The sequence below is a fragment of the Solea senegalensis genome, linkage group LG7 (assembly GCF_019176455.1).
Source record: "Solea senegalensis isolate Sse05_10M linkage group LG7, IFAPA_SoseM_1, whole genome shotgun sequence".
Classification (NCBI taxonomy): domain Eukaryota; kingdom Metazoa; phylum Chordata; class Actinopteri; order Pleuronectiformes; family Soleidae; genus Solea; species Solea senegalensis.
Genome location: NC_058027.1, coordinates 759997 through 777210, shown reverse-complemented (window position 1 = coordinate 777210; position 17214 = coordinate 759997). Strand labels below are relative to the sequence as shown.

At 41.3% G+C, this 17214-nt stretch overlaps 1 protein-coding gene across 7 annotated transcripts in view; it reads right to left on the bottom strand.

The window, feature by feature from the left end:
* Nucleotides 1–17214, bottom strand: part of LOC122772212 (C-myc promoter-binding protein-like) — a 45458-nt gene that overhangs the window by 20166 nt on the left and 8078 nt on the right. For 4 of the 7 annotated variants that reach the window (XM_044030000.1, XM_044030001.1, XM_044030002.1 and 1 more), the window contains exons 3-16: nt 16748–17078; nt 13115–13361; nt 10944–11013; nt 9278–9447; nt 6794–7038; nt 6417–6483; nt 6187–6245; nt 5701–5845; nt 5409–5584; nt 4949–5049; nt 4410–4625; nt 2310–2455; nt 2043–2081; nt 89–222 (exon numbers count right to left, since the gene is read on the bottom strand). In XM_044030000.1, coding sequence (XP_043885935.1) covers nt 89–222; nt 2043–2081; nt 2310–2455; nt 4410–4625; nt 4949–5049; nt 5409–5584; nt 5701–5845; nt 6187–6245; nt 6417–6483; nt 6794–7038; nt 9278–9447; nt 10944–11013; nt 13115–13361; nt 16748–17058 — 2126 coding nt within the window. In that variant the 5' untranslated portion in view covers nt 17059–17078. Of the gene's footprint in view, nt 1–88; nt 223–2042; nt 2082–2309; nt 2456–4409; nt 4626–4948; nt 5050–5408; nt 5585–5700; nt 5846–6186; nt 6246–6416; nt 6484–6793; nt 7039–9277; nt 9448–10943; nt 11014–13114; nt 13362–16747; nt 17079–17214 lie in introns of those variants that run through there. The other 3 variants (XM_044030004.1, XM_044030006.1, XM_044030007.1) reach the window with 2 other exon arrangements.

Below are 17214 nucleotides of genomic sequence, written 5' to 3'. Positions count from 1 at the left end.
ATAAAACAAGTGACTTCAAAGCTCCAGTCTGTCATTTCTGTCATCAAAACAGATAGAAATAGAAAAATGGAACTTTTATTTTTCAAACCTGTAGCAGAGAGGATGTTCCTCCCCTTCAGGTGAGGGAGGCAGCTCTGGAGGCGTGATGAAGACGGTATGCTCACTGCGCTGAGATTCATCAAACTCTATGAGCCTGGATTCTTCTGGCCTCTCACTGTCTGTCTGCAGAGCGCACACACACACACACACACACACACACACACACACACACACACACACACACACACGATCAAACAAACTACCACAAGACAACAACTGAGATTTGATGATTTACTAACATGTTCAATTATGATCAGTTTAAATGCAGAAAAATCCACCATGTTTAATTGATGATTGACCCTTCACATTTTACATATAGTGATTTACTGATATACTGACATTTGTTCAATCTGTCCCTTTAGCCTGCTCATACTTTCACACCTATAATTTGTTTCCATTTCATTGATAGGGTTAGTTTGTCTACAGTCTTGTTTTCCTACTGCAGAGGTCACTAACAGGCGGACCGTGGTCCGAGTCCCGACCCAGACGCCGTCCTATACGGACCTGGACCTACAGTGAATAAATTATTTAAGTATTTTAAATGTTGACGGGGTGCTTCTATTTTGACCGGCGCAGCTTCTCTAGACTTTGCGGTACTTAATCAGGAAATCCACTGACCAATTGCATTCGAGTTAAGCCATCCCACGTGATGCCACTAAAAGCCGATCAAATCTGTGCATCCCGCTAAATATTGCGACCCTGAATACGGACAGATGAAGGCAGTGAGGAGTGATTGAGACAGGGTATCAGTGAGCGTTATAGCAAGAGAAGACAGAGAGGAAAAATAATTAACATGGCGCTCTCTAAGATGAGAAAAGTGGACAGCCAAAATAGAGCTTTCAACCCAGAATGGACAGACACGTTCATGTTCATTCTTCCCCCTGGAAGCACAAAACCAGTCTGTCTCATATGCTCACAGACCGTGGCAATTATAAAAAGTGGCAACGTGAAACGCCACTATGAGACCAAACACACCCACTCAAATCTGATCTTTATTTTATTTCTCAAAAATTATTATTATTATTATTGTTGTTATTTTCGGATTATTATTATATTTATTTCCACCAATTTATTTTTATATGCAGCCCTTCTTTCCCTTTAAGAGAGAAGATGTCAGTTGTTGATTACATGCAGACTACTAGGCTACTTCAGTATATAAGCCACTACTAAATAATAACGCAAGTTAGACATTATGATGTTCTGGACCTCTGCTTGAGGACATTTTCTCGAAGTGGACCTAATAGAATTTTAGTTGAACATCCCTGAACTACTGGATCTCATTAAATGTGTTGCTGCAATAAACTTTTTTCCCTTAGGATCAATACATTTGAACCTTAGTTTTCTGCATGGAATTCAGACACAGAGCAGAAAGATAAAGAGGACTTGGACTCATCACAGGAAAGGGAAGTGGATGCTGGCCTCAGGATTTATTTCAGCTATGTCTCAATTATACACACACACACACGCACACACACAGAGTCTGTTTCAGAGTCTGTTACAAATGTCACCTGCAAAAGTCAGTGAGCTACAGTGACTGTAGACCTGAGAGCTCTGTGGACTTTCAGACTGCAAACACACAACATTTAACTTTCAGCGGCAAACACACAACATTTATGGGGTTAGTGCAGATGATACACAGACAGCCGCCTCTCTGAGCCCAGAGGAAACTAAAAAAATCGAACTTTGTGCCAGAAATCTGTCACTCACTCACTCACTGGACTTTTAAAATCTTCGCAGAAAACTGAGCCTGAGGAATTCCGATGGAAGCTTGACTATTTTAGGACTTTAGCTTTAAATATTGAAAATGGAGTATCAGCTCTCAACTTGTGATTTAGTTTCATTTATAAGGAGCACATTTACAGTTCATTAAACAATGATGAGAACATAACAGCTCATTGTAAGTCTGTGAGATAAATGTTATTTCCTTCAAATTACAGACTTACTTTGCCTCCTTTGTCTGCATTCCGCTCTGAATTGTAGAGCTGAATGGAAGCAGAAGGGAAAAGAAAGAAAAACTCAAGAAACCTGACATTGTAAAGTAGAGAGGTCACAGAAGATGGAGATCAAATAAGTGGAGAAAGAGAAGTTTGCCAAGAAAACAGAGCCAGAGGAGCTCCATTAAAGATAAGATAAAGAAGACGTAAGAAGAGGTTTGTTGGTAAATTTGACTGCATTAAAATGATCATGGAACACAGAAATAACAAGCTCACTTTGTCCACGCAGTCATCAAAGAAGGCCAGACTGGCATCTTTGTCACTGACAAAAGAGCATTCTTCAATGAAGCGGATGAACATCTGGGTCTTTGTCATCTGAGAGTAGAACTTCTGGTGTGAGCGGTCACGGCTCTTCAAGAAACCTGAGGACAGAAACATCATCATTCACTTAATGACAGTCGTCTTACTCTGCTGCTTTCAGTCACTGTTGTTATTAATGTGAGTAGTAACTCTGTTATTACAGGCGCTTTAACATTTGAAGGGAACGAGTAACATCTAATGGTAAGACTTCATTCATTCATTCATTCATTCATTCATTCATTGTCTACTGATTTATCCTCCACATGAGGGTCACAGGGCCACTGGAGCCAATCCCAGCTGACACCGGGCAAAAGACGAGGCTTCCACCCTGCACAGGTCGCCAGTCAAAGACTTAGAGTCCAGTTTACTTCCACAGTCCACTTGTTTCTGGACTGTGGAAGTAAACTGGAGAAGTTGGAAACACAAGGGGAATCATCACAAACCTGGAAGGCAACAGTGCTGAACACTGGTGAGACTCCTGCACTCACTCCTCCCTTTCTCAAGTCAAACAAGACTAGGATATCAGTTCTCTCGCTCTCTCTGTGGTTTTCTCCTTCTCTGCTTTATGCATCAAGCTGATGAGAACAAAGCTGTTCTTCTTCTTCTTTAGCAAAGTCATTTTCCAATTCAAAAAACAAAACGTGCTAGATGGAGGAAGACACTTGCATAAAGTACATATCAATGGTATATTCTTATTAGGGATGGACATTTAAGATAAAAATGCTATTTGACAATCAGACACATATTCTTATCCAAGCCCTGCGATTGGCTTCTTGCAGGTTGTAAGTGATTTGTTGTTTGTTGTGAATAATCGCTGCTCAGGGGCTGAGGCCGTTGCGTGCGTAACCCAAGACACTTTGGGCTTCTTAGTGCCATTTTTGGAGGCTTTTATGATGCTCAGCGTGAAGTGGACAAACATCCCACTCTGCATCTGCTGCTGTGGACAGAACCACCCAGACATCGCTGATACTGCAGCAGAGTGTAGCCGTGCGTCAGCGACATGTGCACAGGTTGGGGGGGGTGTTTGGGTCAGGTTCATTCTGGTCAGGTTCGGGCTGGGTCAGGTTCATGCTGGTGTGTCGGGCTGCGTTGAGAACTCTAATGTCGGCCCTTCCTGCTGCTGATGAAGATTTTCATCTACAACATGGCTCATTAAACTCTTCTCAGTAACGTAACTACAGAGCTTTACATATCTTATTTTACAAACCAGACTTTAGTTAGTTAAGTAAGTTAACTTTGTTAAGTAATACTGGAAGCACTATAACCCTCTAATGGAAGAAAGACTAAACTTGAAAACTAGTATTGTAATTATTTGATGTTATAGATGTCAGGGTCAGGGTTAGAGTTAGGGTCAGGGTCAGGGTCAGGTGGATGAAGGTTTTCATTCACCTGATGCACATGTTTTTACATCTTTCCTCAGTGCAGTCATTGTGTATTGCACTGTAGACATTAGCATCTGCTATGCCATGTAACTCATAGAGGACACGACCTTCACTACAGCTGCCCTGTGGTGGTGCAGCCAGAATGTGACATGAAGCAGCTTTCATGGCTCTCAGGTCCACAGACCAGACTCCAGCTTCCAGAGCATTTTGCAGCTTCTATCTGCAAACAGCCTTGAACCTCAGACCCCAGGTAATGTTGTGCAAACAGCTTTGTATTAGAGTTGAGGATGGAGCTTTTAAAGCTTATGTATCAAACAACACCATCTGTTTTTGTGGGTTGTCCAGTTGTAGAAAGAAGGTGCAACAGTTGACGCAGCTTTAGTTTATATACTCAAAGTCTGATTAGCAATAAGCAATAACAGAACTGGTGTAAAAACATTGGCGGGAGACTGAAACGTGAGTTAAAAGATGTAAACGATCTAATCAAATACTCAAAAACTCAGAAACCACATACAGTGACAGTTCTTAAAGAGCTGAGGCAGAAAAATGGTTTCATCTATTTATCCTTTTTCCTCCGTGTCCGTCTCCCTCTGAATTACAGAGATAGTATTTTGAGTGACAAGATCACAGATACCTTGCAGGTCAAACAGTGAACTGTGATCTGTGGCTTTCTCAGACGGTGCCTGAGTGATCGGTCGCAAGAATGAACGGTAGCCCTTCAAAATGGCTGCCATGAAGCGTAGGAAGGCCTCTTGGATCTCCAGCTCCAGAGTGTGAATACTCTTCCCACAGCTCAGCTCCGATGAATCACTCATGCTCAGCTCCAGCAGCCCATCCGGTCTGTGCTGACCTAAAACACAAACGGAGCACACGACATATGACAATAAGCATAAAGGCAGAATCACAAACACATCATTTCATTTTGAAAAAAACTCAGATTTCAACCTCAAGTTTAACATATTAATATCCAGCACTTGTGGCAGCAACGTGGTTCATGTCCCGTGTGTCACAGGAAGAGAAGAGATTCATTCTTTTCAGGTTGTCAGATTTCCAATTGATATTTATTTATTCTTCAACTGAACACAAACTAAGGTTTGCTGACAGTGCATCCTTCCATGAACTGACTACAACACAATCAAACAACAGTGTTTCATAAATTAGCTCAGTACTCACCGTCCACCAGCTGCTGGTATAAGTGGCTCAACACATTCATCAGGTTTTTACAGGCTTTCTTTGGCAGGATCTTCCATGTGAGTGCTCGCTTATCTTCATTGCTGAAAAAGCAGACGCACACACTGAGCTCTGGAGAAGCTGAGAGGAGTTCAGACCACCCTAACAACGATGATGTTAACCATTACTGGCCTTACCTGACATTCTTTTCAGATTTAAACATGTCTGACACTGCAAAAAGGCTCCAGGACAATGGCCTGGTCTTTAAACTCAGAGCTCATGACTTGACAGTAATGTGGTCTAGAAAAAACATGCAGCAAAGGAAACAAGCAGGAAGTGTCCGCTGCCCTGAAAATGGCCCCTTTACAAAAATCATACAGCATTTTTCAAAAGAAGGCGACAGAACGGTGAAGACAAGCAAGTTCATTATTACAAGCAAGTACATTGTGGTGATAGCGCTCACTGGAAAATGGTGTTTGTGTCCAGGTCCACACAGCTCACATCTGGTGGAGGGTCATACAGATCAAAATAGCGAGAATCCACTCCTACGATAAAAGGACAGGGGGCGCTCAACACATCAGCCAACGCCAGGGGGCACAGAGGAATATACGGGCACGGCCAGTGGAATGGAAAGATCATCTGAGGAGGAGGAGGAGGAGGAGGATTCACATGGAGATCAAAGAGACACAGTTCCATTAATATGCCTGAAAGACACTGCAACCGCATCCTGTGGACAGATGAAGAAATGAGCGTACAGACACCAGAGCTTCAGTGACACTGGTCAGAACGGCCGGTCGCAGTGAGTGGACCAGGATCTTATGTTCAGTGACAGCAAACACCAGCAGGGTGACGGCATTCTCAGGTCCGAGGTTCTGGAGCAGTGTGGAAAATCGACCACCACTACAAAACACACACAGGGCAAAATTCAGTTCATGTCAATACTCAGTAAAGTTCAGAATTTAACCATTACTCATATATTTGTGTGACATCTACAACAGGTTTCACAATTTCTGGCCTTGTGCGATTTAGGATCCACAACACTCTTGACATCATGTCATTTTTTGTATGAAATATGTATGAAAATATGAAGAATGTTCTAAATTGATGGAAGAACTATTTTCAATCTATTGACTTCTTCTCAGTGGTGTTTGTTTTAATCAACATTATAATGAACACTAAATTATTGTGTCAACTAAGACAAACCCGGAGCCAAATGTAGCTCTAGAAAACTTTTCTCTCACCTGAGCGGTAAAGGAGAAGACACAGGCTGGCTCAACATCAGGCTGTCATGAGGAGAAAGCTGTAGTGAAGCAGTAGAGTGAAATAAATCCAATCCTGTACTGCATCACTTAAATATCCATCCATATAGAGGACCCAAACTACAGCTTCTCTCATACATTATACACGTTGTTACATGCCCACCTCTCAACAATCATCATAAGAAACAGATCAAAGTCTTGGGGAAACTTACCTGCACCAGGATGCGAGGCCTCTGAGAGGAAGGAAATGGGACTTTATGCATAAAATGAGAGATGTGTCTGGAGGAAGAAGAATAAAGAGGATGTGAGGCCACAAATAACAGCAGTGGACAGCAGAGTCATCCGTCAGACACCAATGAAGTACCAATGATGTGCAGCACTAAAACATAAGACACACATTAGCTGACCAGGAGCCATACTAGCCAACAGCTGAGTGATGTGCATGCATGTGCACACTTGCTGAGAGTTTAGGGTTTAGGGTTTATGTAATCAGGAACTCTGATGATAGTTCGGTGAGGGTGACACCATGTAGTAAATCCCTGAACATGAATACAAGAGAAAATGAAACCCTAGAACAGAGAGGACTCACTTCTCGATGGGCAGGGCGTGAGGGCCAGAGATGGAGTACCGGTAGAGGAATGTGAGGAACTTGCGAAAAGCATCAAAGAAGGGCCAGTGAGAGAGCAGACAGATGCACTTGTTTGTATAAACCAGGTTATTAGAGGGGGGCGGTTTGTGTGGATCCAAGCTCTGGAGACCCAGCTGAGAGAGCTGCTGATCAGTCAGGCACTCCTGTGGATAGGCCTCATAGAACTGGATGGCAGCACCGTATACCTGAAGCAGGAGAAGCCATTACACAACTCACACAACTGCTACGTCATGTTTTTCAAAGCACAGAGAAACTAACCAACACCAACCTTTATATATTATATATATATATATATATATATATATATATATATATATAAAGCTCCAAACCTAATTATACTCATTATACATTTGAATTATAAATCCCAATAAAAGACTCTCATTTCACTCACAGATCAAAGTAACTGGCTTATTTTACCATACAAACCTTTATTAGTGATAACTGTATTGAGGATATTTGTGTTTAGAAATGAACAGCACTGTGCTTCAATGATCTGAATATCAATGACTATCTATTTTTGTCTTTTTGTCCACTGAGAGAGAGTGCATCTTAAGCTGGAAACATGCACTGTTGTCTGATATGAAACCTCATTGCTCATTACATTGCACAGTGATGTCCAAAAGTGTTTACCCCCTTCCTAATTTCTTATTTTTTAGCATGTTTGTCACACTTAAATATTTCAGATCATCACACAAAAAGACAACACCCACATAAACACAAAATGCAGTTTATAAGTGATGATTTTATTTATTATGGGGAAAAAACTATCCAAACCTACATGGCCGCATGTGAAAAAGTAATTGCCCCCCCCCCCTTGTAAAATCATCAGATCACTGGTTAGTCACATTTTATGGAAAATTTGACTTGCCACACCCAGGCCTGATTACTGCCAGACCAATTGAATCAAGAGATGACTTAAATAGAACCTGTCAGACAAAGTGAAGTTGGCCAAAAGATCCCAAAAAAGGAAGACATCTAAAGCAATTCAGGAACAAATGAGAAACAAAGTAATTGACATGTATCAATCTGGAAAAGGTTCCAAAGACCTTTCTAAAGCTTTGGGACTCCAGAGAACCACAGTGAGGGCCATTATTCACAAATGGAGAAAACAGGAACAAATGGAGAGGAACAGTGGGCAACCTTCCCATGAGTGGCCAGCCGACAAGAATTAGCCCAATAGCGCAGCGACGACTCATCTAAGAGGTCACAAAAGAACCCAGAACAACATCTAAAGAACTCACTCAGTGCTCATGACTCCATCATAAGAAAGAGACTGAGTTCCAAGACGAAATCCACTGTTGGGCAAAAAGAACGTTAAGACTCGTCTCAATTTTGCCAAAAAACATCTTGATGATCCCGAAGACTTTTGGGAAAATACTCTGTGGACTGACGAGACAAAAGTTGAGCTTTTTGGAAGGTGTGTGTGTCTCATTACATCTGGTGTAAAAGTAACACCACATTTCAGAAAAAGAACATCATACCAACGGTCAAATATGGTGGTGGTAGTGTGATGGTGTGGGGCTGTTTTGCTGCTTCAGGACCTGGAAGACTTGCTGTGATAAATGGAACCATGAATTCTACTGTCTACCAAATAATCCTGAAGGAGAATGTGTGGCCATCTGTTCGTGACCTCAGGCTGAAACCAACTTGGGTTCTGCAGCAAGACAAAGAACCAAACAAAATGAAGACTTCGGAGTGGCCTAGTCAAAGTCCAGACCTGAATCCTATTGAGATGCTGTGGCATGACCTTAAAAAGGCGGTTCATGCTCGAAAGCCCTCTAATGTGGCTGAATGACAACAATTCTGCAAAGATGAGTGGGTCAAAATTCCTCCACAGCGTTGTAAAAGACTCAATGCAAGTTATCGCAAACGGCCCAACCAGTTATTAGGTTTAGGGGGCAAACACTTTTCAACACAGGGTCATGTAGGTTTAGATTTTTTTTCCCTCCCTCAATAATAAAAACACTCATTTAAAAACAGCATTTTGTGTTAACTTGTGTATCTGAATGATCGGAAACATTTAAGTGTGACAAACATGCTAAAAAATAAGAAATTAGGAAGGGGGCAAACACTTTTGCACACCACTGTATACATATATATAAAGATATATCTATATCTATATACATATATATATATATGTATATGTACATATATATATATGTATATACACTTTAATCCAGTGAACCACTGTTCTAAAAGCCTGATCTAAAAAAGGAAAGACTGCATGTTTTCAACAGACAATGGCAGCATGCATGCCTGACCCACTTTCCCTGCTGGTTTTCTTGTTCCACGCTGTGCTGGTGTCAGCTGTGTAGATGGCAGTTACAGTTGGTTGCTGAGGTTAAATTGTTAGTGCCAGCCTCTCATAGCTGGTGCGGTTATTCCTATAGAGGAGAAAGACAGGGAGACACTCTTCTATCTTACCTTCTCTCCAGAGGCTCCAGTGAGGACAAAGGTGGAAAAAACAGGGAGGGAGTATTTGGTGTTTTCGGGCCAACACTCGATTGTGGCTCCCATGGGGAGGCAGAAGAGAGGCACAGACTCAGGCAGTGGGAACGACTCGTAGTCCTCTTCTGGATATCTACTAAATAAACCTAACAAGAAAAAAAGAATACAAATAAACAAAGTGCTGGTAAGTGCAGCCTCCACCTGTGATTACCAACCGACAGCTAAAGTTAAACAAAACTACTTCAACTTATCACAAGAAACCTGTGGGACTTTATTGAGTCAGTGTCTCACTGGCTCACTGTGCTTGGTAATGAGCTCATTAGCTGATTAAATGCATGAATTAAGAGATTTCATTATTCATTTGTACACACACACACACACACACTGTTACAGTATGAGGGTTAGGACATCTCCACTCAGCAGTGTGAAAAAGAATAAATAATAATATTAATATAATAATAAGGAAACAAATAAAAGCTATAATATGTCAATGGACACAAACAATAAGGTGGTGTGGTTAGATTTCATTAAATGTGAGCTACACTTGGCTAAAGGAAGCTACAATACAGGCATCACTGTCTACTTTAACCACCTGTTACTTACAGACCACGATCATTTCTAACGTCATATTTCAATATTTAAAGGGAATTATGAATCAACATTTAATATCTCATTTACTAAAACTCTGCATGATCTGACACAAACATTTATTGTGAAAATATCAACAGGTTTAAGCATCATTATAACTCCACTGAGGATAAAACACAAACAGGTAACTAACAAAAAACCTGATCACTGACTTTAACATTTTTATAACTTGGTGTCCAAAGATCACTCTCTGCTACAACTCATCACAAATGACATGTAATGTAACTCAGGTTTGGACTGGACTGACGGTCTGTTTCCACCAGGTGGCACACTTCATGTTAGTTTAGTAAAGTTATTCTAAGAACAGAAATCATTTGATGTATTCACAGTGGTGCAGAAATATCACAAAATGTCCTTTAGTCTGATATTAGCAACAATATGTTGCTAAAACATAGACTCAGCAGGTCACGTTCTGAATGAAACTCCTGCATCTGCCTAAAAACAGAGGACGATGTGGAAAACATCTGTTTCCAAGACTCAAATGAATGCGTGATGGATGTTTCCTGACCAGAAATGATGAAAATAAAATCAATTTCTCATCCAAAAACTCATCCAGAGCGTGAATGAGAAACAGATACAATCACTCAATTCACACTCTGCTGCATATTCAAGACATTTCCATCAGAAGCCAGTCATTAAGCCAACGTGGTGCATGTTGCTGGAGAGAAAGAATCTAATCTCATCGCATGCTTCAACATGCAAGTGCTGCAGCAGCAGCAGCAGCAGCCGAGCCTCGTCTCCAGTTATACAGTTATAAATATAAAGGAAAAAGATGATGCATGTGATGAAGTGCAACTGAGAATCATTTTCACCATCAACTGATTTATTGTGGATGCGACAGCAGGGACATTTTCAGACACATCTGTACTTATCATCACTAACTGGTCAATGATGAAGAAGGAGAGAAAGTATTTACAGCACGTTATTTGATACATTGTTTTACCAGGAACAGGAGATGCACATCAGGATTAGGATTAGGATTAGGAAGGTTTACCTGCTTTGTAGGCTATTGTGTTGGTTTTGGCCACAGACTTCTTATAACACAGGTAGACAGACGAGCCCCACTACAAACAAGAGGAGAGCGTGTTACTAAGTGAGGAAAACAATGCTTCATTAGTTCCATAAAATGTCTACAAACAAACCAAATAACACAAATAGTCAAATGAATGACTTCCATTAAAAGTTGGAACAATCATTTTAAGAGAAGTGAGAACTTTCAGGAGAGGTCAATGAAACTATTTACTTATCATGTTGATATGATATTTTTTATGAATACTGTTAAAGAGCAGAAAATCCTTTTAAATTAGCAGTAAAAAATGCAAATACAGAGGATTTATCACAATGAATGTGTTATGTCCTTGATGATGATGATGCAGTATAATATTATGAACTTATAATTAGCTACTGGACATAAAAAGGTTTAAATGCAATTGGTTTTTGCTTATTCTTTGTCATCTACACTTTATTTTACACCCCGAGTAAACACATGCCGTGGAGCAGCCACCTGCTGAACCACACATGTTGACTAACACCTCAAGGCAGTTTGGAAATTCATTTATGCTGTTTTAATAAATTGTCTGGAGCCAATCCCAGCTGACATGGGCCAGGCGACGGGGTCGGAACATCCTGGACAGACGAACATACAGAGATGAACAACAGTCACACCTACAGTCAACTGTGTACAGTCACCTCTGCATGTTTTTTGGACTGAAGTGGAAACCAGAAAAAAATGATTTATTTGTACCGCTGCTACGATGACCCACTTTCCCCTCGGGGATAAATAAAGCTGTCCGTCTGTCTGTCTGTCTGTGTGTCTGCGTGTCTGTCTGTCTCACACGGGAAGAACATGTAAACGGCAAACAGAAAGGCCCACGGTCAAACCATCTTTCTTGCTGTGAGGCAACAGCATCATTTTTACACCTGACTGAAATGAATAGATATGAGTAAACACTTTAGTCTTGAAGAGAATACCAACATGAGAATCAAAACATCAGCATTCTGTGTCTGTGTGTAAACATGCACTATGACCCGGGCTGACATGGGCCAATGTCCTCCATGCAGCAGTGGAGACTAATTCAAGTAAAAACCTCAATGACCTGAAGATAGATGAACGTGTGAAGGAGTATTGTTGATAGGAGAGGACACTTCCTGTTGTCTCAGTATGTAAATATTTCAATTTGAAATGCTTGTATAGAAAATATAGCCAAACCACATTTGGCTTGAAAGCTTCAACGTGGTTTCATAGACTGTTGGCTAGTGGCTGTCACAGTAACACTAACACTAACACAACCGAACACAAATGTCGGAGAGATTTTGGAATGTTTTAGGATCATTTGGTTGAATGTTGTTCATACTTTCAGTAAATTCACTGAAGGACGGCATTTGTCCAGTGTAATGTCCTCAGAAGTCATGACAACACTACTCACAGTAGACTCCAGCACAACAAAGACTCAACAAAGACTCAACAAAGACTCAACAAAGACTCAACAAAGACTCAACTTCCTTCTTCAAAAAGAAACAAGATTGAAAAAATAAAAATAAACAGTTTCATAAAAGGTTCCTTAGGCAAAACAGGAGGCTTTTACACAATGTTCTATAATTAGATGTCACCTTACTACAGAGCTGAAGTCTCATCTTCAAACTACTTCAAAAATAATAAACAGGTAAGAGCATTCTATTTCCTGTCCTCACTTCTGCACATTACCACCGTTTATAATGAGACTAACTTTAGGCTCTACTTCTCACTATCATTGGAAATGACTAGGATATCTCAGGGTTTGGTCAAGAATTCTATTAATAATGAAAATATAAGACTTCAGAATGAAAAGAATATCTTGATCTTTTCAATTCTACAAGGCTCAAAAAAGATGGGAGATATCTCTGAGTATCTCTGAGTATCTCTGAGTATCTCTGAGTATCTGGGATCTTTAGTAATACTCTGTGATCAACACCATTTCATAACCAAGCACTTATGAAATGAACTTTGGATTTGTGTGGTGCTGCTTAGCTTCACCTGTCCGTCAGTGCCAAGAATTACTTTGACAAGCTCAGCAGACGACATATCAACAATAACATGTGCTATACTACACTAATATATGTAGTGTGTTCAGACAGCAGAGTGTCTCCGTGACGTGTTGTGAGACCTGCTCAGGTTCTTTTTCTCACCATGCTGCTGTTGAGATTCTTCTCCACCTTACAGAAGGTGTGGGGCGGAGTCTCTCCCTTGCTCGGGATGATTATACAGACGTCAGTGACGGCCAGGGTGGCATGTGGCTGACTCTCAGGCGCTCGACGATAAGTGACATAGACTCGCTGTGAGGAATTGCCACTAATGTTGGCTGCACGGCCGGAGGGTGTGGTCTGGATGAGATGGCAGCCCTGCTTCAGTCGCTCCTTCCACTCCAACAACACTCTGTGAGGAGCAGACATCATGAACAATTCCACACAATATACAGCAATGATCTCATTGTGCCCCTGAGATGCAGCTCCAAACTGTCATTGTAACATTGAGCTTTAATCCCAGAGAAGAGAAACTTCACCATCTGCAACAGCAAAAATAACATAACATGTTTATTCCTGACCAAATACATGTTTATCAATGGACCATGGTTTTACTGGAACCATATTAGCTTAGACATTTTCTTCTTTTACATTTTTAACAGATATTAGTGTTTCTATAAACTTTGAAATAAATAAGACATCAGATCTACGCCATCATCAGTCCAAACATACACATTAAACACTTAAAAGATAAGTAGTCAGAGGTGTGCAATCCGAATATATAAAACTGTCATTTTAAACATTTGCACGTCTCAGCTGTTACTGCTGTGAGAGATTTTTCTTTTCATTCCATTTTATTGGTCATTGCTGTGATGATTGTGTCTCACAGCAGGACTTAACACGAGGCCATCAGAAGACTCCAGAACCAGGACATGGTTTCATGTAGGATTTTCTCAGAGTCCTTCATGGAAACAGGGGAAACCTGTTTGGGTGAATTATTACCCCTGCTTTACTGATGACGAGGTGCCAGTGGTTTTAATATCAACATTGATTAAAGATAAATCATTATTAAAATGCCCAATGGGACTTCCGGCTCCGCGAAACATGGCGTAGGTCGCACAGCGCGGAGCTCCTGCAGAGTTTATTTTTGTATGCGTTTTTAGGCACTATTCATCCTTTTCCTACGATCTACTAGACTCTGAATAAATGCCGCCCAAAGTTAATAAGGGAGGAAACACCATACAGTCGCACCTGCGGCCTGTCACACGCGATGCCTCCTTGCCTTGTGGTGAATCTAAGTCCCTGCCGGATACACATCTCCGTGTATCCCGACCACACCCCCAAGACGGCACAGGCTCGTGCCGCTTTCAATGAGGTTCGCCGCTGCGAATCATCGAGGGAGTCAGATTTGGTATCCTCTACCTGGCGCGGTTGCACATCACCCATAATGGTGTGCAGCGCGACTTCACAGCACCTGAAGAGTCTAAGACATTTATTAAGACACTCACTAAGTAGAGGCATGAGCATATGCACTTTATGCCTGCAATGCAATTTCTCTATGTATATTTCACAAGAATTATTCAAAACCTTCGGTGAATTGTAAAACCCTTCATTATATCTTGGTCACTGTTTTTTTTAGTATTATTATTTATTTATTCCTTCATTTATCAATTAATGCATTTGTTCATTGCATTAAGAGTCTTGAGCACATGTCAAAGTCCACTCCAGGACAATCCGGCATCCTTTTAATTTCACCTTAAAAGTGTGAAAAACAAAGGACTCAGTCATGTTTTCGTGGTCCCCCTTAGTGTAAGTATAGGACATAAAACACGCAATGTTGCATTCCCTGCACATTGTGACGACACAATACGCATTTCACCGCGAATGTTGCCACCCCACCAGGAAGTTTACTTCGAGAGCTCCACCATAGCTCCACCTTGTCCCTATAATATACGAGAGTGCAGGCGAGAGAGGAAGAGCAGTATTGTGTCAACGCGGAGGAACAAGTTGGTGTTGCTTTTGGTGGCTGCACAGTGTTTTACACAAACTTCCAGCCTCAGAGGATTTTATATATGAAGCTAATGTGCCGGATAAAGTCAGCAAACGTGTGTTCGCACTCTCGCTGTTTTCCGTGCACGCTGCCATGTTGATATTGTCAGAGAACAAGTGGAGGGAGGGGGAGAGAAATGGAGCTGAGCGAGGGAGCGCAGTAAAGAGGACAAATCAGAAATCCCCTGGAAGAAGTGGGCGTGTGTTTGCCTGTGTCTCATTTGCATATAAAGGGACCATGCACAACCGAGTATTCTGAAAGGGGCGGTTTTGGCAGGGTTATTGAACTGCTATTGTGCTTCATCCTTACGGTATTTTGACTAAAGCATGTCACAGACATGTTCATTAGGACACCAGGGAACTATTTTAACTTGGAGAAACAGGGTATAATATGTCTCCTTTAAAACAAAAAACAATAAAGCAAAGCCTGTATTTCTGTACAGTACTATGACATTTGTCCCTAATAAAAGAAATTGAAACAAAAAAGCTCATTATAAAAGCAGTCAAAAACAAGACTTTGACTCAAAAAAAATGCCCATTGGTCATATACACACACATATATATATATATATATATATATATACATATATACATATACTGTATACCACCAACATTTCCATATGTAGTCTGAGTAACAATGAATTCCCCTGAGCACACAGACAGACAGACAGACAAGCACGGCACTTGCTCATGTCAGGGTAACAACAAGACTTCTTAGCCTTGTCAACACCTTCCTCAGCGAGGCACAGGTTTTAGACGACTGTACATAGTGTTGAGAATGACACCTGTCACAGCATTTCCTGATACTACTACTCTTTATTGTTGCAGACAGAAGGTGCTACTATAGAAGACAGCTGCACACAGAGGATATGGAAGCTCCACAGACAGGAGCTTCTTTTCCCAAGTAATTACAAGGCTAAACATTCTTTATTCAAACAATTTACCAGTTAATGGACAAAATAATCGACAGGTGAACCAATGATAATCAAACATCTGCTGCCCTTGTTCAATTTAAGTCAATTCGAAAATACAAACTAACCTAATTTTCCTGAAATATCAAAGATGTCGGAACCGTAACTTTGATGTTTGTAAGTGAAAGACTGTAAAGAAATCACCACTGATTACACCACTGAGAATGTCTGACATGAATCATTGCTCTGGTTACAGCTGTTGCCATCACAAAACTAAACTGGAGTCTCTTCTTAATGTGTAATGCTATTTGTCTTATATTAACTCTAACGTCCACACAAATAGCCAGGTCTCATGTACCGCAGCCTCTCTCTCTCTGTCTCTCTGTCTCTCTCTGTCTCTCTCTGTCTCTCTGTCATTTAGGCTTTGCTGTGTAAGTGAGAATCATTAATGTATTTGTTGCTTCTGTAGAGTCCTTAATTGTGGACGTTGCTTGATAAAGCTACAGTGCTTAACTTAAGATGGTTGTTGTTGTTGTTATTCTGTTACTGAACAGAAACACTGACATTATTCGTATGGTACTATTGGACCTGACTGAGGACGCTGAGCAGGTGGGGACACAAGTCAAACCTGCTGAATCAGTTGTTTTAGGGTGTTAAACAAATGACGCCATGAGAAGTAGAGAGTCATGTGACTGACAGCTTTATCAGCAATGTGTGAAGTCATGTGACAAAATATATTTGCTTATATTTCAAAGTATCACACTTTTCGCGCTCATTTAACCCAAAAACCACTCTATGAGTTTGAAAACATGATGAATCCTGATCCTGCAGCACTTACCCAAGGTCAGTGAGTGGGGGCTTGTCACATCCTCGTCTGTAGCACAGGAAGATCTGGGGCGCCATGAGGCCACCATTGTTAAGATCAGCTGAATGGCCGCTTGGTGTCGTCTCAATGCAAGTGAACCCGGGTGGAACTTCCTCACCCATGGAGCGGATCACCAAAGCCACATCTGTGACAGGTGCTTTGGGTTTGGCTGTCTTGTGGCAGACATCGTCAAAGTGGATCTCCTGGTCCAGCGGCTTGGACGGATCTGTCAGACCAGCCACCACAAAGTAATCGGCTACACGAGGGCCTTTGTCCTCCATCATCTCCCATCCCCGCCAACGGCCTGCAGAGACACACAGGACGGCAGAGACATTGAATCTCATTGTGATAGGGGTGGAGTGGCTCAGTGGTTAAGACCGGTACCCTGTGTGCGAAAGACATCATGGTCTCAAGTTCGACTCCACCCCTGGCTGATTGTA